The sequence below is a fragment of the Heloderma suspectum genome, chromosome 3 (genome assembly GCF_057233095.1).
Source record: "Heloderma suspectum isolate Gila_16-S chromosome 3, 16-S_ref, whole genome shotgun sequence".
NCBI classification, from domain to species: domain Eukaryota; kingdom Metazoa; phylum Chordata; class Lepidosauria; order Squamata; family Helodermatidae; genus Heloderma; species Heloderma suspectum.
Window position 1 is genome coordinate 62,505,013 of NC_139460.1, and position 26,294 is coordinate 62,531,306.

Here is a 26,294-nt window from a genome sequence, read left to right on the forward strand (position 1 = left end):
TTCTGTCCCCATAGTTAGAGGCACTGCATACATAAAGCAAAGTACAAGTCTGCAGAAACGTGAATGCTATTGACGTCTGATTTTCCATAATTAAAATTTGCAGTGGGACTTGCAGATTTCATTCAGATTCTGTTTCTCTGTGTAAAATAGTTCTTCACTGGAACACGCTGAGAACAACACTATGATGCAGAAGGAAAAGTTTCTACTGGAGAAGCCTGATTTGTTGCCCAAAATAGTTCTGTAACTGGACTGGAATATTTTTTGAGTCAGGTTTTGCAAACGGTATCAGATGTTGAATATAAAACAATTTCTTTCATGCACACTAGATGAGCAGCATAAATGTGCAACCAGCCAGGCATTAGATATACCTGTGGTTGTCAAGGATAGTTTATTTGGCAAAGCTATTAAAGGCTGTTTAGAATTTGATGGAACAGTGCTCTGGATAAATTCACTGTGGTATGAATTGTTGCCAAGGCTGATAAACACCCTCAGCAGCCAACCAGGAATTGTATCAAAAGTGCTTCTCTTGTTAACCCCTGAGAGTCAAAAATGAAGCCCGAGAAAACAACCTCATGTCACTGAAATGCTTGATAAAGACAATTTTGTATCTTTCCTCTTGGGACAAATTAATAACACAAGAAAGGAGAGAAAATTGCCAGAGGACGTCTGTATATCAAAAAGTTTATCCATTCTGAGTTTATTTGCATAGGGATTCAAGTATCTTAACAAAAGCAATAAACCTACCACAAAATGAGCTGTAATAGGATCACAGCTTAAATGAATTGATAAATGAGGGATATCTGGATACAACAGAGCCATCGGGGAATCAAGGCCTGTGGTTGAGGCCTGATAGGTTGTGGCTGCTATATTTTTCAAGCGATTCTTACAGTGCAATCCTTTTTATTTATTTTAGTCACCCAGCCACTCTGGGCAATGTACAATGGTACAATTTAAAACAGTAAAATTATACATTAAAACATTATTTAAAAATACCCTAACCCATGCCAAATGCCTGCCTGAATAGTTTTCAGTGCGTGGCGGAAGCTCATTAAAGAGGGGGCATGGTGGAGTTCCCTAGGGAGGGAGTTCCACAGAGTGGGGGCCACCACAGAGAAGGCCCTCTCCCTCGTCCTCACCGGCCTAACTGTCCCGGCTGATGGGACAGAGAGAAGGCCATCCGAGGCTGATCTTGTTAAGCGGCCTGTCTGGTGTTGCTGGAGGTGCTCCTTGAGATAGGCTGAGCTGGAACCACATAGGGTTTTAATGGTCAAAACCAACACCTTGAATTTGGCCTGGAAAACAACTGGTAACCAGTGCAACTCCATCAGCACCGGAGTGATGTGATCACGCCGGCGGCTGCCTTTAATCAGGCGAGCCGCCGCGTTCTGCACCGGCTGCGGCTTCCGAACCGTCTTCAAGGGTAACCCCATGTAGAGCGCATTACAGTAGTCTAGACGAGAGGAGACCAGGGCATGTACTACCAATGGGAGCAGATGGTTGGGAAGGTAGGGGTGCAGCTGCCATATCAGATGGAGTTGGTACAACGCTGTCCGATTCACGGCTGACACCTGAGCCTCCAAGGATAGCTGGGGGTCTAAAATTACCCCCAGGCTGCAGACCTGGTCTTTCAAGGGTAGCCATACCCCATTCAACACCAGGTCAACATCCCCCAGCCTACTCTTGTCTCCCACCAGAAGTACCTCGGTCCTGTCAGGGTTCAGCTTCAGCTTATTCCTCCCCATCCAGCCACTCCCCATCTTCAGACATTTAGACAGGGATTCCACGGCCAACCCTGGTGAAGATTTGAACAAGAGGTAGAGCTGTATGTCATCCGCATATTGATGACACCGCACCCCAAACCTCCTGATGCTAGCCCCCAGCGGCTTCACATAGATGTTAAATAGCATCAGGGAGAGGATGGAACCCTGTGGCACCCCACAAGTGAGTGGCCACAGGTCTGACACCTCTCCCAGTGCTACCCTCTGGTACCTGCCGGAGAGGAAGGACCAGAACCACCGTAATACGATGTCTCCAATGCCCATCCTCTCCAGGCCAAGAGGATACCGTGGTCAACAGTATCAAAAGCCGCTGAGAGGTCGAGGAGAACAAGGAAGGAGCATTCGCCCCTATCCAGAACCCTCCTCATATCATCCATCAAGGCGACCAAGGCCGTTTCTGTCCCATGCCCAGGCCTCAAGCCCGATTGAAATGGATCTAGATATGCAATCCTGTGCATGTCTGCTCAGAAGTAACTGCAATTAAGTTCAATGGGATTTACTCCCAGGTAAGTGTGTATAAGACTGCAGCCTAAATTGTAGGGATGTCAGAGAATTTCGCCATGAATCTTGGGGAGGCCGAATGCCAGCGCATTCGGCCCCCCGAAATCGGTGGCGAAACGGTCTGCCCCCCCCGCCCCCCTCAGGACGGGACTTACCTTGGGCGAATCTTCCTGGCGGCGGCGGCTGTCGCCACCATTTCCAGTAAAAAAAAACGTGATAGGCTACGTAAAGATTTACGTAGCCTATCACGGCTAGATTTTTAAAAAATACCGTGATAGGCTACGTAAATGTTTACGTAGCCTATCATGGCTGATTTAAAAGGAAAAAAAAATACGCATACGCGAATGGCGGCGCCCATGGGCGCTGCCTTTTGCGTTCCTTATTTTGACACGTCTTAGTCTACAAAAACATTTACGTAGACTAAGACGTGTCAAAATAAGGAATGCAAATGGTGGCGCCCATGGGCGCCGCCATTCGCGTATGTGTATTTTTTTTTCCTTTTAAATCAGCCATGATAGGCTACGTAAACATTTACGTAGCCTATCATGGCTGACTGCAGGGACGCAAACAGCGGCGGCTACGGCCGCCGCCATTTGCGGACCCCGCTGGCCAGGATTCGGGGTGGAGGGACAGAGCGCCTCCCCCCCGGCCACAATTTCGGGGGGGAGGGATGGAGCGCCTCCCCCCCTGGCCAGAATTTCGGGGGGGGGCGGGACGGAGCGCCTCCCTCCCACCTCGAATCAATTTCGTTAAAAGGTAAGGGACTTTCATACATCCCTACTAAATTGTGGAAATCATGGCTGCATGTATGCTATATGCCCAGAAGTGCACATGGTGTGTGAGTGTAGAACAGGCACTGGGTACTGAATCTAGTTTTCTGAAAACCTCCTCTTTCTTTTCTTGCCTGACACCCAGACTGCTATCTTTTTGGTACCAGGCTAAGTCTTTCCTATTCTCTCAGGCCTTTTAAGGGTGCAATCCTACGCATGTTTAGACAGGAAAAGCCCTACAATTCCCAGCATGCCCCAGCCAGCCATGGTGTCTAAACATGCACAGAATTCCACTCTAAATATTTGAAAGTCTTTTAAAATATTTTAGTGTATGTGTGTTTTATTATCCTAGTCCTTGGAATAAGTGGTTTTATCACTTATGCCCGATATTGTATTTTATGCTGTGTTGGCACATTTATTAGTTTAATATGGTTGATTTTACTGTGATTTTATTTGTAGCATTGTTGTTGTTGTTGTTGTAAAATACCTAGAGAAACTTATTTAAGAGAAATTTAATAAATTCAATAAATAAATAACTTCTTTTCTTTAACAAGGTTCTAGCCCTTATGGCTCCAAAGATAATGCTTGAAAGTATGAGGGTAATGCCTGCTCAAATCTTGGAACCCTCAAGCTGAGTAAGCATTCCAGAGTTTGGGGCATCATGGCTTTGTTTCCTGTGTATCTCTTTCTATCTTCACATGATTTGCAAAAGGCAGAATAAATTATGCAAAATGGTAAATGGAAGATGACATATGCCAAATAAGAATAATTTTGAAAATATGTATGATTTTCTTGGTGCTAAATCCTCTCTCTCTCTCTCTCTCTCTCTCACACACACACACACACACACACACACACAGAGAGAGAGAGAGAGATTACATAATATGGTAAAGAGTACACACCGCTATGGCTGCAGTGCAGGCCCAGAATTGCCATGTAGATAATATTGGGAAAGGTGTTAAAATTAATGCTAGAATGGAGCCCTGCTGGAAAACATTGTTCTGTGGCCTTCTGAATTTCCTTTGAATTGTATTTGTAACTGATACACCTTCAGCAATAATTCCACAGCCCAGGTAGTTGTCTTCTTTGCCAATTTGACTAAGAATACAGAACCCTTTCTTTATCTCTTCTGGGTCATCTCTTGATTGCAGTTACTAGAGCTTATTCAAATGTTAACACTAGTTGTTTTTTTTAATTAACTGGGAGGTTCTTTATAGGTACAGCTTAGGACCAAACTATATGTTAAAGGCAAATGCATTTTAACTGTAGCCAATGGCCCTTATTTGAACAAAAGGCCATCTTTGTTTAAGTGAGAGTAGGTGACTGAGGACTCCTTCACATGGAACTTTTATCCTGCTATTGAGATTGCTCACTCACTCACGGAAGTGTGCGGGTCCTTAGAGGACATCGTTAACCTCCAGGGCATCTCCTGTACTAAATGTCCTTTATTCCGTTTTTAAATAGATTGGAGATGGTGAGCTATCAAATTACTCTGCTTGTGTTCCACTTGAGTTCCCTCTGTGAAAAGAGGAAAAGTGGCAAGAAGAGGAGCGAGATCAATGAAACATATGGAAGACTCCAATAAGGGGGAGAAGGAGGGGGAAAGGGGAGGGGGAAAAGGAAGTACATGTAAAGGGAGTCGTTGTGATCCTGCATTTAAAGCGGAAGCAGAAAGCCCCATTTTAAATGCAGGATTTTAGGCTGGTGTAGAGATGCTCTGAGAGTGGAGAGCTGGTGCAGGTGCCTAATCACTTTTATTCCTGTTCCAAATCCCCCCTCCAAGTGACTCTTCTCCCCCTACCCCATTGGTTTCAAATGCAGAAATTAGCAGTGTCTCAGATTTCAGCAAAACTGCTGCCACATTCAAATGATAAAAAGTCAAGAGGCCACATTCATACCTGGTAAAAAGACAAAAGGCCATATTTGTACCTGAGGGCTGGAGTGTTGAACCTCAGGCCTGTGGGCTAAATTCAACGTGACTGAGGTCCCAGCCTGACCCCCTGAGTTCCCAGATGGCCATACCCCTTCTGCTGGCCCCACGCCTTTCCCCCAACCACCAATCATCAGGTGGTTTGCCAGCATTTGTGCAGCTTTTCCCATTCTCTCCTACAGCTTAATTACTGGCAGCAACAGCTTTAAGCTAAAGCACACTGGTATTTTTTATATTTTGGCCCCAGCCCTTTAGCCTTTGGCCCGCTCCCCATGGAATATGATGCCCAAGAGCTTCTCCAAAATTGAATTCAGCCCTCAGGCTGAAAGAGGCTTGACATCCCTGTGGCAGGGACTCAATAGCTGATACTAATTTGATGTATCACTTCAGGAACCTTGGGTGTAAAAATCAGACAAGACAAAACAAATATGGCGCCTGGGAAAACAACACCATTTAAAGATAATGAAGGAATAAAGGTAGCACAAAAATCAGTGTTGAGAACTTTGAGGCATAAGTAATGAACAAGAAATCTGGACAATGAAGGACAAGAAAAGGGAATCAGTTATGATTGTGGGTGTAACACAACATGATGTAGAAAGCCAAGTGTGGGAGGAACAAACACAGCACTTAGAAAATGAACATATGGAGTAAGGACGGTAGGATAAAATTATATACTATATTTATAGGCAAGTGTGAAATGCTGAAGCACTTGAAGATGTAGGAAAGGATTTTTCAAATTTAATGCAATAGTAGTAACAATGACGACAAACGTTTGCCACAAAAAGACCACCTGAAGTGGCAAAAAACAGTTTCTAATAACCTAAAAAGATACATTACTAACTTCTGGATAATTCAGTATTATTAAGAAAACACTGAGGAGCAGTTTACATTTTCTAAAGTAGTAGTGGGACACAGATACTTAGAATCCCTCCCTTTGACCTCTAGAAAGCTACTCTATCCTAAAAATCTTGACCCCTGGATACAGAAATAACTGGGGGGGGGGTCCACCAGTGATTTACTCCAAGCTGGTTGCGTGTTGAGGTCGTTAGGGATAGATGACATTGTGGCCATCCAGCAGCCACCCTGGAGCTTATCAGGGAAAAACCAGATTTCCTGAGACCGCTTAAAGTCCAATTCTTTTGCTCAAGACAGGTTCTCCTGGGTACAATTGCTGTGTCCCCCAACCCCCACATTGACCTTGGGTATGCTAGCCCTGCCTAGGGATGTGCCTTTCACTGTGACCCCGGTCAAGGGCTGTTTCCTCCCATTATGCTGAATGAGGCTTGCCCTCTGAATGCCCACAGAACTTACAGAGAACCCCCTCAATTGATAAGGCACAGCGTGATCTCGAGGCTCCGATTCTCCTTTGTTTGGTTTATCGCCTTAGGAAGAAACTTCGACCCTTCGTTATAGATATCCTATGGGTTAAAATGGGGGCTGGTTTCCATCTTTGTGTTTACTGCACAAGCATATTTGTGTCTCCTCAGAAGTAACTCCCATTGTGGTCAGTGAGGCTTGCTCCTGAAATGCAGGTGCATCTGGACTTTCAGGGGAAGGGAGAAAGGGAGGGAGAGGGGGAAGCCTCTCTTATTGGTTGAGCAGCCCCTGCCAGTCAGATGATGTTCACTCCAAACCCCCCCCCCTCACCAGGAAGTATGTTCTGTGAAGTGATTTTTACTGCTCCCGAGAACCTGCTTGTGGAGTCCTGGTCACAGCAAAGCCGATTCCTTCTAAAAAAATCCAGTACTCCTCCATTAGCTTCTCCTTCCATTGTCAGTGCCCATCTCACACCTAAGCCTCTTATACCAGGGTACTATGAGGTTATAGTGACAGAGAGTTCCTTAGGCTCTCTATATAAGCATTTGCTAAAAATAAGAAACCGCATAGGTGGGATTGCCCAGGGAAGGAGCAGTTTCCCCATAGGAGGTGGCACCGCTGGAGAGAGAATCCCCCATGATGTGTTCTGCAACCCACCACCCTCAAATGCTTGGTTAGTTGGTTGAGTTGTGAAACAGAGCCTTCTATAGCATTGCCCAGGCTGTCAAACTCCCTGCTATACAGCTCTGATGGGCCCCCTACCTTTCAAACTTTTGGCAAACTGTAAAGACCTTGTTATTTTACTTTCTTTTGAATTTTTTGTCTCACATATCAGTCAAGCTATGGATGTTTTATTCCTTTCTGGGTTTGATTTTTTTAAAATGGGTTTTATTTTAAGCTGCTTTGAGGGTTCTACTTAGGCCCAAAAAGCAGCATATTAATGATCTTATTAATTACATAAATAAATTATTAAATAAATAAATAAAGCATTTCACCCAGGTCCTTGACTATTTTCTCATACAGTGCAGCTCACCTAATAAATACTGCAAAAGAAAAAAGATGTACACTCCATTTTTATTGGTCCTATCCACAAATTGGTGTGGATTGGTTTCCTTTTTGCTTGCTGGTAAATATGTCCAGGAACTCTACAGACAGCAGTAAGCTTCCTGCATTAGATATCTTTTAAAATACAATCATATCCATGTTGTATTTTTAACTAACAATGTAAAATTCCAGTACTTGGACTAGGGATGGCGGAGAAATCCGCCACGGACTCCAGTGAGGCCGGATTCTTTAGAATCTGGCCCTCCAGAGTCTGTGGCAGAACAGACTGCTCCCCCCTGCCACCCCGCGAAGCCCGGTCAGGACGGACCCTACCTGGCGCCGGCTGGTCCGGGTCCATCGTCTTCGTTCCGCAGCCATCCGCTGCCGGGCTGCGGATGCAAATGGCGTCCACTGTAGTGGACGCCATTTGCATCCCTGCCCTTGGCCGTGATAGGCTACGTAAATATTTACGTAGCCTATCACGGCCAAGGGCAGGGATGCAAATGGTGCAGTGGACACCATTTGCGTCCCTGCTCTTTTTGTGATTGGCTATGTAAATATTTACGTAGCCTACCACGGCCAAGGGCAGGGATGCAAATGGCGTCCACTATGTCGGATGCCATTTGCATGGCAGCGGACAGAAGTCCGGCTGTGGATGGGCCTGGCCGGCGGCTCCATGGACTCACTGCGGAGCACAGCCAGTTGGGGAGGATTCCGGGGGGAGGGACGGATCGCCTCCCCCCCTGTGGACCCCTTCAGCGGACTGGTAAGTGGGTTTTGTATACCCCTAACTTGGACTTCTTGGAGTTAAGCTCTACTACCTTGTCAGCTTCCTAGCAAAAACAAAAAAAAAAAGGAACGGGAAATCCATTGACTTCTGAATATATTTTGGCCATGAAACGGGGAGAAATTAGGAGAGAAGGGTCAGAAAATATAAATGTACTTGAGTGTTGTATAAAAGCAGTCCTATTGACTGGCTAAATATAAACATAATGCTGTTTTAAACCATGCTAAGTAATTAATTTGAACTGCTTGATATTGACATGTCTGAAACTGTCGTTAGGAAGCCAACAGTAAGATCTGAGGTTTTATTCCTTGTTCCAGCAGAAGAAAAGTACCTACTGTGAAATTGCTGTTTAAACTGTCTGTGTTCATGAACCTTCATACTGTGCACCACTTTAGCTTCACTTGCCAATATATCTTAAGTGGGAAGGGGAAGTGTTCCATCTGCTGTGTATATTACATAAAGCTCGGAAAGTGTATTTCTCTCTTTTCCTTATTGATTTGTGCAGTTATCATCAAAGTATTTATGAATCAACTGTCTTTTCATTAATGACATTATTTTCAAAATATGCGCTTTAACTTGTAGCGCTATCCTAGGAATGTTTACTCAGAAGAAAGTGTCACTGTGTCTCATTTACTCCCTAGCAGGTATGCTTAGGGCAGCACTGTAAGAACTACTTCTCAAAGATAATTGGTTGTATCCAGTTGGTGACCCTTCACCGATGGAAGGCTCTGATCCAGCAGAGGATTCCATTAAGGAACAGGGAGGAAGGAGACTTTGGCCTATCTCCCCTCTCCCCTGCAATGCAGTCCTCTGTACTACCTCCCACACTATTCAGAAGAGTCCCCAACCCTCTGGAGCATGGAGGACTACAGGGAGGAGGGGGAATTGCTGAAGATTGCTTCACTCCCTGTTCCCCAGATGGTAGCCTCCACTGAATCAAAGAGCTTTCTGTCAGGGTGTCTCTGCACCTGCAATTTATCCCACAGTCATGATTGACTAGTCATGGATGTTTGCGGGTCCATTACACAACGCCGTCATCCTCCAGTGATTTTCCCGCCATTGCCCCCAGCCTATTCCGTGTTTTCCCCAAGTGCAAATAACATCGTATTTTTCCAGCCCACAGAACAGGGGTGCCATGACCTCCCCATGAAAGTCTCTAATAGTGTGAAGAAACCACTGTTTCTGGGCAGCTGTGGGCATTTGTTTTTGGTTGTTGGGGACACGGTCAGGATGTTGAAGGCATTGCAGATGGGCTGCAGGGCATGTCGCACCCAGGAAATCCTGAGGAAGGCAGCTTGGGAGGGGCATGGGGCATCTCCAAGGAATCGTTTTCCTGCACAAGATCTAGGAGGAGCTGAACGTCCTCTGAGTGCCAGTAGGCACCGTGCTGCTGTGCCGCCGTCATGGCAGGCACCTGCAAGGAAACAAGAAAGAGGGAGGGACACCCAGACAACCTGACACAACGACACAGGGGAATTTGTAGCACCACCAAATGGAATCAGGTGGAAACGGCAGCATCCCAGCCTGCCGGGTCACCACCATGCTGTGACTGCCTGAGCGCCAAGTAAATGGCAGAGATCTTGAGCACATGAAAGAAATCTAGCAATTCACTGGAAAACCACTGTGGGGTGGTGGTGGAGGGGACTCTCCACATGTCACTCATGAGCCAACCACCAGTAATGTCTGCGTGAAGGGAAAGGAGCAGGAACTAGGGAGGAATTTTCGTTATGGCCTCAGAACATGTAATGAATCATAATGGAAAAAGAATGGTCTTTCTGAGCAGCTTCCCACCCCCATGAAAAGGTAAAACACAAAATGTGGCAAGATGGGGACACCTGTATAAAGGAGCATGACCAATCCCACAATAAAACTGAATAAGGGAAGCCCTGGGATTGTTGTGGATTCCTGCCTCCGTGTGATGGAGCCCTCAGCAGAGAGGCACCAACTGGATACAACCAATTTTGTCCAGTTGGATACAGCCCAACATTTTGGGCTTGCTTAAACATTTTTAAAGTCATGATTTAATTTCAGATACTGTTGAAGGTAGTTCTTGAGCAAATACTCTCTATCCAAAAATGAGTTAGTAATATAAATAGCTAATAACCCTTTTTTTTCTTGTTTGGGTTATCTTTCCAACATTATATCCATGGAGACATCCTGGATAGGTAATCTTGGAGAAGAGTATATCTATTATTTAGGATCTCCCCCTCCCCCTCTAATTTCCTCAGTATTCATCTTTAATTAAAAGATTGTTGTCACAGGTTTGGAGAAGAGATAACTTCCAATTTAGAACACATCATTTTCATTCATGTGTTACCATAGTCTCATTTGACAGACGCAGTATTATTCACAAGAGCTTATTTGTATAACAGAGTTTAAATATCTATAATATTATTGCTTTAGTACTGGTTGCTAGAAATTGAGCTGTAAATATTGTGGATTGATCCACTGTCTGCTCAGAAGTGAGTAGTACATACGCTGGACTATGGCTCGGGGAGAATCACAGCTTGGGACAAGGGTCCTTGAAGACCTGTCTCCATATGTACCTACCCGTATATTCAGCAGAGGGCTTCCTGCAGATGCACCCACCATCTGAGGTGAGGTGGGTGGCTACCAGAGAGAGGGCCTTTTCTATGGTGGCACCTCCATATGTGGGACATTTTTCCCAGAGAGGTTTGGCTGTCACCTGCCTTATTGTCATTTTGCTGCCAGGCAAAGACTTTTTTTTTATTTTCCTGAGCTTTTTAGATGCAATTTTAATCCTGCTGACAGTTTTATACTGTTTTTAAGATTTTGTAGGTTTTTGGTTTTTGGTTTTTGTATTTTAATTGTTCTATTCTATTCTGGGGATATAACTGAAGGGAGAGGCTGTAGCTCAGTGGTAGAGCACATACTTTCCATGCAGGTCCCAGGTTCAATCTCCTGCTTGGGGGGATCTTCAAGAGAATGGAATGAGAAGGCACATTGGAGTATTACCTGGATTTTCATGGAATCGTCTTTGGTCCATCAGGGACACACAAAGCAAGAAAAGCTGAGTGTACAGTACCTTTAAAATCCAGTTTTCAGGGGTCATACAGCGCTTGACAGGAACATACTCCTGGGTGGGGTGGGGGGAGTAGAACTGAACATCATCAGACTGGCAGAGGCTGCTCAATCAATGAGAGAGGCTTGTTTGCCCCCCCCCACCCAGCTCCCCCTTGTTATTCTGAATGGAGAGCAACTAATTCACAATCCTGAAGGCTCCCCCCAGCTACTACCTTATCTCCCTACCCGCTTTTCCCCAAGGTGTGCACTTTTGCCTTTAGAAGCCAAAGTCCCTGATTCTGGAGTACAGAATCTGAAGGCTTCCCATGAAAGCAGCCCAGGCACTCAATTTTGCCCCATTCCAGCACGCTGCCAGGGAATTATTGCTTCCAACCCCCTTTTCTGCCCCCCTTCTCCCTGCTAGCAATGAGATGAGAGAAGCTCCTGTGATCTCAAATGATTGCTACTGTGACTTTACATAACAACAGAGAAACTACAGAACATCAAAGAAGCACAGCATCAAGATACCGATTTCACAGAGAAGCGAAAAAGCACTTTAGGACAAGTTACTGAAGTTAGCCTTTAACCCCTTAACCACTTTAATGCTTTAGCGATTTGCCATGACTCCCTATGCATTGAGATCTGTTAACGATTCACTGCAGGGTAGGGGTGTATGGATTGTACTCACCCTCGTCCGCTGCGGGGTCCACGGGGGTGGGGGAGGCGATCCAGTCCTCCCCCGGAATCCTCCCTGTCCAGCTCCGCTCCATGGCGAGTCCGTGGAGCCACTGTCCGGGCCCGTCCGCAGCCAGACTTCTGGCCGCTGCCACGCAAATGGCATCCAGCATAGCGGACGCCGTTTGCGTCCCTGCTCTTTGCCGTGATAGGCTACGTAAAGATTTATGTAGCCTATCACGGCAAAAGGCAGGGATGCAAATGGCATCCGCTACGCCGGATGCCATTTGCGTCCGAAGACAGGCAGCAGCGGATGGGACAGGCAGCAGCAGACGGCTGGTGGCAGGTAGGATTTGGCTGGCACGGATTCCCCCAGGTGGTGGAGGTGAGTCTCTTGTTCCGCCGCAGACTCTGGGGGGCCGGATTCTTAAAATCCGGCCTCATTGGAGTCCGTGGTGGAATTCTCCGCCAGCCCTACTGCAGGGGAGCAAGATTTCTTTCTTACTTCTGAGTAAACATGCACAGAAGGGGAATCCTTTACAGAGAGTTCCAGCCAGCATTGGACTATGTTAAAGATTCACTATGGGGGAGTGAGATTTATTTCTTACTTACAGGTAACACGCGCAGATTTATTTATTTTTTCTGAGTAAACATGAACAGAAGGGGAGGATATGGTGAAAAAAACTACTTTGGGGAAACAAGAGGGAATGGGGCATCCCACCCCCTTGACCATGTCACTGCCAGGTCACAGAGGCACGCCCAGGATGTAATGGGGGGCGGGGACATGGCCCACTGTGGTAAAACTGCCAGGGAGCCACTTTCACTAAAAAAGTCAAAGAAGTTTAAGAAAATGCAGCTTTTCAAGAGGAAAGCAGCTGGTTGGCAGCAGATTGGTGACAACGTCATCTGTTGCAAATGAGCTCAGACTGCTCTAACTTCGTGGTAAATTGCTGGTGAAGACAGACCCCAGGTCAGGCTAGGAAACAATCCTGCCTGAAACCCTGGAGAGTTGCTGCCCATCAGTGTTGACAACACTGGGCTAGATGGACCAAGACTAGATGAATGTTTTGCTTCTGAGTTAGTGCTCTAAACCTATTCCAAATGTTACCATCTACCACTGGGTTTGTAGAAACCTTGAAGAAGCTAATTTACTTTTGAGGTTATAGTTTTGCAATGTAAATTGAAGAAATTTGAGTTAGATGAGAAAAAATTTGAAGATGAAAATGTTTTTGAAGCTGACACTTTCCCTTCCTTGCAGAAGCACGATGGCCACTTCACAGTCATCCAGCTGGTTGGCATGCTACGTGGAATTGCTTCTGGCATGAAATACCTCTCAGATATGGGCTATGTACATCGAGACTTGGCAGCTCGGAATATTTTGGTCAACAGTAATCTCATGTGCAAAGTCTCTGATTTTGGATTATCGCGGGTATTAGAGGATGACCCTGAAGCAGCTTATACAACAAGTGTAAGTTTCTTTTTTCTAATACAAAAAGATTATTTCTCCTTATTTTCTTTTTACATTAATTTTTGCCTAATTTTCTGCTGTTTGGACTGGATGCTTCTTATATTAGCCATCTTTGTGACTTGGATATCTTGGCTGTTTCAAATGTCATCCCTCTTTATCATGAAGCTCCATTCAAAGAAGCCCTTGTTTTGTTTTATCATCTAGGGAGCTTTTTCACTCTTTTCATTTTCTAGGGCCACAGTTCCCCAGTAACCTGATTTTATTTGTACGCACATGGGAATTTTATTTTTGAACTGAATAAACCTACAGTCTTTAATATCAAGACTATTATTGTTTCATGTCCCACAGTCAGTATAATAACAAAATAGTATTGTATTTCCTTTCTTAGGCATGATTAGTTTTGTTTCAGAGGGATTTTAAATCTGGAAAAAGAGAATTACCTGAGCATGATGTTGCTAACTCAAACTTTTCCTTCAACTCACCTTGATTCTGTTTGAATAACTTAAGTGATAATATTTTATTCATTTCTTATTAGAAGGCACACAGCATTGTAGAAAACTGATCTTGGCCACAGATGCACAAAAATGGAAACTCACTTTAGCATTACCTAAAGCCCTGCAACTAGATTTATAACAAATATTTAATTTCAGAACTACTCTGTATATGGAAATTCCATTTGCATCATTAGAACTGTTGCATAGAGAATAGCAAAGTCTCATAAAGTCTTTAAAAGTATTTCTTTGACTTGGTATTATACATACATAAGCCTTCCTAATTTCATTGAGATAAACAGTTCAGGAGTGCAGATAATTGCCTTAATTCAATGAGTTTGTGTGTACATCTGGGCTTCCTCACAACTCTTCCACCTGCAAGGGCTTTCCTATACATTTCAGTGGCGGAGGCAGATCTGCACGCCTATTCCATTGTGCACTCAGATCTGATTCCTCAGGGCTAAACTACATACTACTTTAAATACATAGCATGCAGTATTCAACCCTCAGCTTTTTTTTTACCCTGATGTAAGCATGTGAGGACCCAATCCAGATTGGGACCATGGCGCGCGGGTAGGGAAGGATTAAACTTCCCCACCCAGCCACTTTCCCACCCTAAATTCACCGCCCATGCAGGTTAAAAAAAAGAAAAAAAAACTCAATTAGTGTCAGTTGAGGTATTTTTTTAGCCAGGGTGTGTGTGTGAATTTAGAGGGGAGACTGGCTGGGTAGGAAGGTGTAAACCTCCCCTCTCTATATGCAGTAATCCCAATCCAGATTGGCCCTCCTTGAGTTTATATTGAGGTAAAAAAAACCTGAGGATCAACTGCATGCTACATATTTAACGTAGTGTATAGTTTAGCCCTCAGTTGAAATGAATGGGAGAAACTATTGCCTAAGAGTTCTGTGTCACACTGGGGCATACATCTCTGGATCAGGATGAAAATGTTTAGTATTTTTAATGATTAAATCATGGTTATGACTCCTAAATATCCAAATACTCTCTTTACATATTAATTTTATCCATTATAGGCTTTCAGGACAACGTTAAAAGGAACTTTATTTTCTGTATTAGCTGTTTTTTGTCATCAGATTGCCTACAAATATGATGATAGACATTCCTGAGACTTAAGTTCAACCTTTTTTTTGTTTTCAGTTTTCACAAAGGTACAGTACACTTTCTATTCAAAGGAGAGGAATGTCTAAAGTGCTTTCACACATTCGAGGAGGCACTGAAACAGGAAGTCCACACTTCCTGTTTTCATGCTTGTATGTTCGAAAAGGTAGTTTGTATATGGAGATGTAAGTAGCTACTCTCTATGGAGAACGCAAACTTCCTCTTCAAATGTAATAGCAGACATGCGATATACAGGCTGTTCACACAACATGCTAACTCACACTCAGTGGTTGAGTGTGGGTTGTTTTGAACTGTGAGGTGTTCGTTGAACTGTGGGTTACCATGTTGTCTGAACGCAGCCAGGGTGGCTTGTTAACCATGAGGTGTGGCTTACTTTCTTGAACAAGCCACCTTGAGAACCCATGGTTTATTGTTCAGGGTGGTTAACAAGCCACACTGCATGGTTAACAAGCCACCCTGGCTTCATTCAGACAATACGATAACTCACCCTGAGGAAAATGTGCTGCGTTCAGACAACATGCTAACCCACAGTTCAGAACAACCCACACTCAACCACTGAGTGTGGGTTAGTGTGTTGTGTGAACAGCCCCATAATGTAACTCATGTTCCCAGTTCCAGAACTTCTTGAAATATGCAAAGTGCTATAAAATTATCAAAATGTATATCTCATCCAAGTTTGCCCAAGCTGTCCAGTTTAGAATTACAAGACTTCTATATTTTATATGAGTGTCACATACATAATAGAAATCATTATGGTCAGGGAGAGATTTCAGAATAAGCAAAGGAATTCTACATAACCCTATTGCTGGAAGGCTTTGCAATTCTGACAGTAACACTTCATCCAGTTTTCAGTTCCCATTTGATCTGGAGTTTGTTGGTAAGAAGGGGGGGGGTCTGCAGTTTTAAACCCCATTAATACCCACAGCAGCAGATAGGATCAGGCATGTAGGATCGAGCATGCGTGACCTAGACCCAGCATAACAGAACTGCGGTCTGTGGTGGGCAGGCTTGACAACAGCAGATTCATACAAGCTGCAAATGGGAGGTATTGAGACAGTGGCAGCAGCCTATGCCTGAGTGTGGGATTGGCAATACAGTTGCATAAAGTAAAACATATGTACATTCCCAAAAGGCATTCTAATTTCAGAATTGCTAAAGTAATTGGATTATAATTTAAGAAATATGCATTGTTACATGTCAAATTATCAATGTGCTAATTTAACAATGTGCTAACTTTGGAAGGGGGTGTATTATGACCTAACATGTGTGTTTTTAAAGTCAAGATTAGCCATTTAGAGAACATTTTTAGTAAATGGCATCTACTTTTCAAAAGTCCAGTAATATGTAATGCCACAAGCTTGAAGGGGGGGGGGGGGAGTTGATCAGCCACATCTGCTCAAAGCTTTTGCAGCAATAAGAAATTCTTCATGGAAAACTATATGAAATACGGTTGACTATTTTGTTTAGGATAAAGCTGGTTATCTTCTTAAGTTCTTCATTCTTAATTCTTTTTCCTTTCATTCTCTTTAATTTCCATCCTTACGGCTTTCAGGAACTGGAGAGCTGCTGCCAGGCAGTGTAGATAGTACTGAGCTAGATGGACCAATGATCTCACTCAGTGGGCCAGTTCTCATGATCGAATAGCCCACCGTGACTTATTTAAGCTATAGTGGGGCTGTGGCATGTGCCGGTGGCCATTTTGAATATTCACCGCCTGGGCACAGCTTGTGTCATGTGAACCTGAATGGTGGGGGTTGTGCGTGGGTTAAACAACTCTTGCATAGCCCATAGCATGTTTAACCCTCGCACAACTCCTGCTGCCCAGGTTCACATGACATGAGAAGCTGCAGCCAGATGGTGAATATTCAATCCCACTCGGCATGCACCAGCACGTATCGCAGCCCACCGTGGCATAAACAAGCCACAGTGGGTTATTTTGATAGCTTCCTAAGTTTCCCATGAAGCTGAAGCTAAGTGGGTGTGGACCTGATCAGTCTCTTGGATAGGAAACCAATAGGAACCCTGTGTAAAAGCAGAATATATATAATAAATACATTTTTTAAAGAACAAGGGAAATATTTGTGAGCTTATGAGATTATTTAGACTACTGTGCTTTGTGGTATATATTTCAGACATTTCTCACTTAATGCTGCTCACATACACATTCTCACAAAGGCAAACATAACCAGCCATAGACGTCATCCACAAAAGCCAATGGAGAATAGAATTAGGGAGGCTATAATATATACTAATATACTTATATATTATATAAGTTATATATTATAGTTAATATAGAACTATATACTAATGCCCAGGGTATGGGAAACAAACAGAACGAACGTGAACTCTTAATACAAGAGGGAAATTATGACCTGATAGGTATAACTGAGACTTGGTGGGATGACTCTCAAGACTGGAATACAGCAATTGAAGGATATAACTTGTTCAAAAAGAACAGGAGGAACAGAAAGGGAGGTGGGGTTGCACTGTATGTGAAAAATACATCTCTGCACAGAAATACAGGAGGAGGAGCTTGGTAGCCCCATCGAGAGCATCTGGGTTGAAATAAATGGAGCAAAGAATAAAAGGAACATGGTGGTCGGAGTCTACTACCGGCCACCCAATCAAGGAGAAGACAAGGATGAAACTTTTGAAAAGCAAATAGCCAATGTTTTAAGGAAGCATGATGTAGTAGTAATGGGGGACTTCAATTTCCCCGATATTTGTTGGGAGACAAATTCTGCAAAACATGGCCCCTCCAGGAAATTCCTGACTTGTGTGGCGGATAACTTCCTCCTACAGAAAGTAGAGGAAGGAACTAGAGGATCGGCTATCCTTGACTTGATCCTAAGCAACAGAGATGACTTAGTGGATAAAGTAGCAGTTACAGGAACTCTGGAGGAAAGCGATTATGTTGTACTTCAGTTCTTGGTTCTAAGGGAAGCAAAAGCCGAGTGTAGTCAAACGCGTACTCTGGATTTTAGGAAAGCTGATTTTAATAAACTCAGAACAATGATCAGTAAGGTCCCATGGCAAGCGATGCAAGCGAGAAAAGGAGTCCAAGATGGGTGGGAGCTTTTAAAAAAGGAAATTCTCAAGGCACAATCACAAGCAATTCCAACAAGAAGAAAAGGTGGAAGACAACAGAAGAAGCCAATGTGGCTTCACAAAAAGCTTAGGGATGACCTGAAAACAAAAAAGGACACATATAGGAAGTGGAATGAAGGCCAAGTAACAAAGGAAGAGTACAGGCAGATAGCACAGAATTGCAGGGATGGCGTCAGGAAGGCTAAAGCTGAGAATGAGCTGAGGTTAGCAAGGGATGTTAAAAACAACAAAAAGGCTTTCTTCAGCTACGTGCATACTAAAAGGCAGAGGAAAGAAATGGTGGTTCAGCTATTAAATAAGGATGGCAAAACGATAACAGATGACAAGAAAAGGCAGAGGTGCTCAATTCCTACTTTGGCTCAGTCTTCTCCCAAAAGAGGGTCTATGATCCCCCTGGCAAAGGCGAAGTACAGGCTGAAGGGGCAGGATTGCAGCTTGAGATCGATAGGCATGTGGTCAAGGAACACCTCATTACTTTGAATGAGTTCAAATCTCTAGGGCCAGATGAACTGCATCCTAGAGTCATAAAGGAACTGGCAGAAGAACTCTCAGAACCGCTGTCTATTCTCTTTGAGAAATCATGGAGGACGGGGGAAGTGCCAGATGACTGGAGGAGGGATAACGTTGTCCCTATCTTCAAAAAGGGTAAAAAGGAGGAACCTGGGAACTACAGACCAGTCAGTCTGACATCAATCCCTGGGAAAATTCTGGAGCAGATGATAAAGCAATCCATCTGGAAGCACCTTGAAAACAATGCCGTGATTACTCGAAGCCAACATGGAGTTGTCAAAAACAAGTCCTGCCAGACAAATCTGATCTCATTTTTTGATCAAGTAACCTCCCTTGTAGACTGTGGGAATGCTGTAGACATCATATACCTCGACTTCAGCAAAGCTTTCGACAAAGTGCCCCATGATATCCTGATGAGCAAACTAGCTCAAAGTGGGCTGGATGAAACAACGATCTGGTGGATCCACAGTTGGCTACAGAATCGGACTCAAAGAGTGCTTATCAATGGGACCTTCTCAAACTGGGGAGAGGTAACGAGTGGGGTACCGCAGGGCTCAGTCCTGGGCCCAGTGCTCTTCAACATTTTTATTAATGACTTGGAGGAGGAGGTGCAGGGAATGCTGATCAAATTTGCAGATGACACAAAATTGGGAGGGATAGCTAATACTTTGGAAGACAGAAACAAAATTCAAAGTGATCTGGATAGACTGGAGCGCTGGGCAGAAAACAACAGAATGACATTTAATAGGGACAAATGCCAAGTTCTGCACCTAGGAAAAAGAAACCAAATGCACAGTTACAAGATGGGGGATACGTGGCTCAACCACACTACAAGCGAGAAGGATCTTGGAATTGTTGTCGATCACAAGCTGAATATGAGCCAACAATGTGATGTGGCTGCAAAAAAGGCAAATGCTCTTTGGGGCTGCATTCATAGATGCATCGCTTCCAAATCCTGGGAAATACTAGTTCCCCTCTACTCAGCACTGGTTAGGCCTCATCTGCAGTACTGTGTCCAGTTCTGGGCACCACACTTTAAGAAGGATGCAGACAAACTGGAGAGGGTTCAGAGGAGGGCAACAAAGATGATCAAGGGACTGGAAACAAAGCCCTATGAAGAGAGACTGAAAGAACTGGGCATGTTTAGCCTTGAGAAGAGAAGACTGAGGGGAGATATGATAGCACTCTTCAAGTACTTGAAAGGTTGTGACAGAGAAGAAGGCCAGGATCTCTTCTTGATCATCCCAGAGTGCAGGACACGGAATAATGGGCTGAAGTTAGAGGAAGCCAGATTCCGGCTGAACATCAGGAAAAACTTCCTGACTGTAAGAGCAATACGACAATGGAACCAATTACCTGGGGAGGTGGTGGACTCTCCCACACTGGAGGCGTTCAAGACGAGGCTGGACAGCCATTTGTCAGGGATGCTCTGACTTGGATTCCTGCATTGAGCAGGGGGTTGGACTCGATGGCCTTGTAGGCCCCTTCCAACCCTACTATTCTATGATTCTATGATTCTAGGCAACCAGGGGAGAAAGTTTTGTAGTAATAGGTGACTTCAATTACGCTCACAAAGATAAATGCATATTTTGGTCATGACAAAAGTCTAGCAGATGTTCAAAATGACTGTCCTGTAGAGCAGTTCTTCATGGAACTGATCAGATGGGAGGCAACCCTGGATTTAATCCTAACTGCAAGACATAGTGCAAGATGTAAATGTTGCTGAACTGATTGGAAACAGTGACCACACTGATAGATTTCTAATAAAATCCCTGCATAGCATCCACAGGTTCTGCATGCTTCATAGAGCCTGTTGATACGCTATAAGAAATACAAATAGGTGCTCACACAAATTGTGTAATCACAATTGAGCAGTGTAACAATAACATTAGAAGCAAATGGCGGCTCCTCCTGTATTAAAAAAAAAAAAGTCCCAAGATCACATAAACTGTAATATATTCTTCTTATCTGGGAATTTAATGTAGCTCCAACTGCCTTTTCACTCCACTGAGTGGACAATTACTTCTTCTAGATTGGGAGCCAAATGATGCAAGGTTTGTCAAGTAGTCTGCCCTTGTGCGGCTGATTTTTGTTCAAGCAAATAGCCGGTGCGGGGGGGGGGGTGAGCTGGATTGGGACTGTGGTGTGTGGGGAGGGGACTTTAACCATTTGCTCTGTTATGATCCCAGTCAGAATCGCTCCCTGCCGTGTTTGCTATACACAATGGGAGTAAAGTTGCCATTGGCCTTTATAAATACTGTTAATAAATAAACAATTACTAAATAAGGGAATATTTTAAATACTTCAAATACTATTGTGTTGTTTTCTGCTGTAGTTTTCATGTTTTATGTTATGTTGTGAACTAGAAGGCTATCTTTAACAGTTAAATTATTGACTTTGTTGTAAACCACCTTGAACCCCTTGGAGATAAGGCAGCATATAAGTGTTTTAAAATAAATAAATAAATAATAAACTTTTCCTTCTGCCTATTTATCCTGTTACTTAAAAACTAGAAAATGTCCCTGTGTCTGAGACTGAGTTCTGTGGAAATAAGAGATAATTCTCTGCCTGATGTCACTGAAGGCAAGACTTGTAGCAACCTATAATTTTAAAACAAAAAAGGAAAGAATTACGAGCTAGTAACATCTTACCTGTGGCATTTGTGTGTCAGTAATGGATAAGGAAACATCCAAGATAACAGGAGGGACTGTTTTTTGCCATCAAAACACTATTTTAGTGTATACTGAGAGTTGCCAGGACAACAGCTACAAACACAATGACATATCTACTTTATGAGCAGGAAGAAGCTGTTATCCATATAAAGAGAGTATAAGCTCTTGAACCCTTCATAGTTTATCAAAATTCCTGCATTCTAAAAAGCAGATTAATTTTCTTTGTCATAGTGTTTGATCCGTCCACAAAGAAGATGATGAATAAGAGCTGATTCACATAGTCACCAAATTTGGTGTTCTCTATGGGCAATGGGATAACAAACATTTGTTTAACTTCTGTTAATTTAATTTATATACCACTTCTTATACAGAAGTGGTATAGAAGCATCTAGGTGTGCCTCCTGCTGAACATATGACATAACATGATTTTATTATTTATTTATTTTGGGGAACAATCCGGAGTAAACCTATCAGTAGCAATGGGTAAATATATCAAGCTCAGTTTCACTCAGATCTTTGTTTTTCCAATGCTACATTTGTTCTATCCCGATTCTCCATTGGATTGTAATCTTTTTTTTTTTTAGTCTGCATGAAAAAAAATCACCCCCCAAAAATACACATTTTGTACACATTTTTTCAATGCGCTTTTTTGTACCAACTTTTTCAAATGTACGCATTTTTTCAAGCATTTTTCCCATTGAATAAAGCAAATTTGTGCACATTTTTTTAAATCTACACTTTTTTGTATGCATTTTTTGGTGGTCAACTGCATACCAACTTTGGAAATCTACAGATTTCAAAGGCAAATTGCATTCTGGTTCATGTTTATGTTTGGGAAGTGCAAATTTGTTAAATTTGCATTGAAATATGAACCAAACTCCCCTTCATGGATCACTGCCTTGTTGTGGCGAAGGGGCTTGCGTAACTCAGTGAAGCCATAAGCTATGCCGTGCAGGGCCACCCAAGACGGACAGGTCATGGCAGAGAGTTCTGACAAAATGTGGTCCACTGGAGAAGGAAATAGCAACCCACTCCAGTATTCTTGCCAAGAAAACCCCATGGAACGTATCACAAGGCTAAAAGAGATGACGCCGGAAGATGAGCCCCTCAGGTCGGAAGGTGTCCAATATGCTACTGGGGAAGAGCAGAGGGTATTTCCAAGTAGCGCCAGAAAGAGTGAAGCGGCTGGGCCAAACCCGAAAGGACACTCAGCTGTGGATGTGTCTGGCGGTGAAAAGAAAATCCGATTCTGTAAAGAACAATACTGTTTAGGAACCTGGAATGTCAGATCAATGAATCAAGGTAAGTTGGAGGTGGTCAAACATGAGATGGCAAGATTGAACATCGACATCTTGGGAATCAGCGAACTAAAATGGACAGGCATGGGCGAATTTAATTCAGGTGACCATCATATCTACTATTGTGGGCAAGAATCCCTTAGAAGAAATGGAGTAGCACTCATAGTCAACAAAAGGGTGGGAAAAGCAGTACTGGGGTACAATCTTAAAAATGATAGAATGATCTCAGTACGAATCCAAGGCAAACCATTCAACATCACAGTAATTCAAGTCTATGCCCCAACCACTGAGGCCGAAGAAGCTGAGGTTGATCGGTTCTATGAAGACCTACAACACCTTCTAGAACTAACACCAAAAAAAGATGTCCTCTTCATCATAGGGGATTGCAATGCTAAAGTAGGAAGTCAAGAAATCACCGGGATAACAGGCAGGCATGGCCTTGGTGTACAAAATGAAGCAGGACAAAAGCTAATAGAGTTTTGCCAAGAGAACATGCTGATCATAGCAAACACTCTTTTCCAATAGCACAAGAGGCGACTCTACACATGGACGTCACCAGATGGTCAATATCGAAATCAGGTTGATTATGTCCTTTGCAGCCAAAGATGGAGAAGCTCCATACAGTCAGTAAAAACAAGACCTGGAGCTGACTGTGGCTCAGATCATGAGCTGCTTCTTGCAAAATTTCGGCTTAAATTGAAGAACGTCGGGAAAACCACTAAACCGTTCAGGTATGACCTAAATCATATCCCTGATGAATATACAGTGGAGGTGAGGAATAGATTTCAGGGATTAGACCTGATAGACAGAGTGCCTGAGGAACTATGGACGGAGGTCCGTAACATTGTTCAGGAGGCAGCAACGAAATCCGTCCCAAAGAAAAAGAAATGCAAGAAAGCCAAGTGGCTGTCTGATGAGGCTTTACAAGTAGCTCACGAAAGAAGGGAAGCAAAAAGCAAGGGAGAAAGGGGAAGATATACCCAACTGAATGCAGAGTTCCAGAGAATACCAAGGAGAGACAAGAAGGCCTTCTTAAATGAACAATGCAAAGAAATCGAGGAAAACAACAGAATGGGAAAGACTAGAGATCTCTTCAAGAAAACTGGAGATCTCAAGGGAACGTTTTGTGCAAAGACGGGCATGATCAAGGACAAAGAAGGCAGGGACCTAACAGAAGCAGATGAGATTAAGAAGAGGTGGAAAGAATACACAGAAGAACTATACAGGAAAGATCTGAATGTCCCTGATAGCCATGATAGTGCGGTCACTGAACTTGAGCCGGACATCCTAGAGAGTGAAGTCAAGTGGGCCTTAGGAAGCATTAGTAACAACAAAGCTAGTGGAGATGACAGTATTCCAGCCGAGCTATTTAAAATCCTAAAAGATGATGCTGTTAAAGTGCTGCATTCAATATGTCAACAAATCTGGAACACTCAACAGTGGCCACAAGACTGGAAAAGGTCAGTTTACATTCCAATTCCAAAGAAGGGCAACGCCAAAGAGTGTTCAGACTACCGCACAATTGCGCTCATTTCACATGCCAGCAAGGTGATGCTCAAAATCCTACAAGCTAGGCTTCAGCAGTATGCGAACCGAGAACTACCAGAAGTACAAGCTGGGTTTCGAAGAGGCAGAGGAACTAGAGATCAAATCGCCAACATTCGCTGCATCATGGAGAAAGCAAGAGAATTCCAGAAAAACGTCTATTTCTGCTTCATTGACTACGCTAAAGCCTTTGATTGTGTGGATCACAACAAACTGTGGCAAATTCTGAAAGTGATGGGAGTACCAGACCACCTTACCTGTCTCCTGAGAAACCTGTACGAGGGTCAAGAAGCAACAGTAAGGACCAGAGATGGAACAACCGATTGGTTCAAAATTGGGAAAGGAGTACAACAAGGCTGCATATTGTCACCCTGCTTATTTAACTTATATGCAGAGTACATCATGAGAAATGCCGGGTTGGATGAATCAGAGGTCGGAATTAAGATTGCCGGGAGAATTATCAACAACCTCCGATATGCAGACGATACCACCCTAATGGCAGAAAGCGAAGAGGATCTCAAGAGCCTCTTGTTGAAGGTGAAAGAGGAGAGCGCAAAAGCTGGTTTGAAACTCAACATTAAAAAAACTAAGATCATGGCATCTGGCCCCATCACTTCATGGCATATAGAAGGGGAAGAAATGGAAGCAGTGACAGATTTTACTTTCTTGGGCTCCAAGATCACCGCAGATGGTGACTGTAGCCATGAAATTAAAAGACGCTTGCTCCTTGGGAGGAAAGCTATGGCCAACCTAGACAGCATAGTAAGAAGCAGAGACATCACCTTGCCGACAAAGGTCCGTCTAATCAAAGCTATGGTTTTCCCAGTAGTAATGTATGGCTGTGAGAGCTGGACTATAAGGAAGGCTGAGCGCTGAAGAATTGATGCTTTCGAACTGTGGTGCTGGAGAAGACTCTTACGAGTCCCCTGGACTGCAAGGAGGTCAAATCAGTCCATCCTAAAGGAAATCAACCCTGACTGCTCATTGGAAGGACAGATACTGAAGCTGAAGCTCCAATATTTTGGCCACCTAATGCAAAGAGAAAACTCCCTGGAAAAGACCCTGATGCTGGGAAAGACTGAAGGCAAAAGGAGAAGGGGACGGCAGAGGATGAGATGGCTAGATAGCATCACTGATGCAATGAATATGAACTTGAGCACGCTCCGGGAAAGAGCGCAGGACAGGAAGGCCTGGCGTGCTATGGTCCATGGGGTCACGAAGAGTCGGACACGACTGAACGACTGAACAACAACAACAATGAACCAAACTAATTTCTCGCCCATCCCTGCTTGTAAGTAAGCCAGCTTGTAAGCTGACTGGGGAATGCTGAGAATTGTAGGCCTTTTCTCTGTCTAAACATGCATAGGATTGCGCCCTAAATTACTAAAGTACCTCCACATGGATATTTACCCAAGTACATCATTATGTGGAGTAAAAATCACTGCTTATGTGAATAAACCAACCCACACCCAACAGTATGTCAAAGAAATACAGAAACCAGTAGGGAAGCATTTTAATTTCTCTAGAGATTGACTGGACTAGGTATATATAGCTTTGTATGACAAATTATGCCAGAATATTTGTGGCGATGCATATCAGAGTGCATATTCAATTGAAACTAAGTTCAATTCAGGCTCCACGTTTGGATGCACATTGTTTCAACCCGTGGTTCCTGATCCAGTAAATGATACCTGAAATTATGATTTGTGGAATAAATGCAAATAAATAATGTGCACAAAATTAAAAAATAGACTAAGCATGGTGGTCACATGGAAATGAAAGTAAATTGGACATCAGAGGAATTTTAACCTTTTATAAACAAAAACAGTAGCAGGGCAATTACTCTTGCTATTCAGATTTATAGAGCAAAACTAGGGTCTATATTTTTTATGGAGCTGAATTATGAGATATGGATATATTAGTGCATAATGTAGAAAAAGTCAATATTGATGTTGTTATCATTGCAAAATTCTGCCCCAAGAGCCAAGATACATGCACAGATACTGCTTACTGAATATTGTCACTAGAGCCCAATTGGGGAAAATTAATAATTGTTTAAAAATTACAACTAACTTAGCAAGCAGCTGGGCAAAGATATGTTTGTTGGATACCAATTAATTGGCCAAAATCTGAATCACTGAATAAAATTGGGCTAAACAAGGTCTTGTGGAGATTATTGAGAGTGACATTACTCCCACACATAGAAATAAATGAAAGGTTTATTGATATTAGTATGCA

At 43.4% G+C, this 26,294-nt stretch overlaps 1 protein-coding gene across 1 annotated transcript in view; it reads left to right on the forward strand.

Annotated features, from left to right (window-relative positions):
- Positions 1-26,294, forward strand: part of EPHA6 (EPH receptor A6) — a 710,763-nt gene that overhangs the window by 611,032 nt on the left and 73,437 nt on the right. Inside the window, exon 14 of the mRNA XM_084843399.1 lies at positions 13,085-13,294. Within this exon, the coding sequence (XP_084699525.1) occupies positions 13,085-13,294 (210 nt within the window). The remainder of the gene's footprint in view (positions 1-13,084; positions 13,295-26,294) is intronic.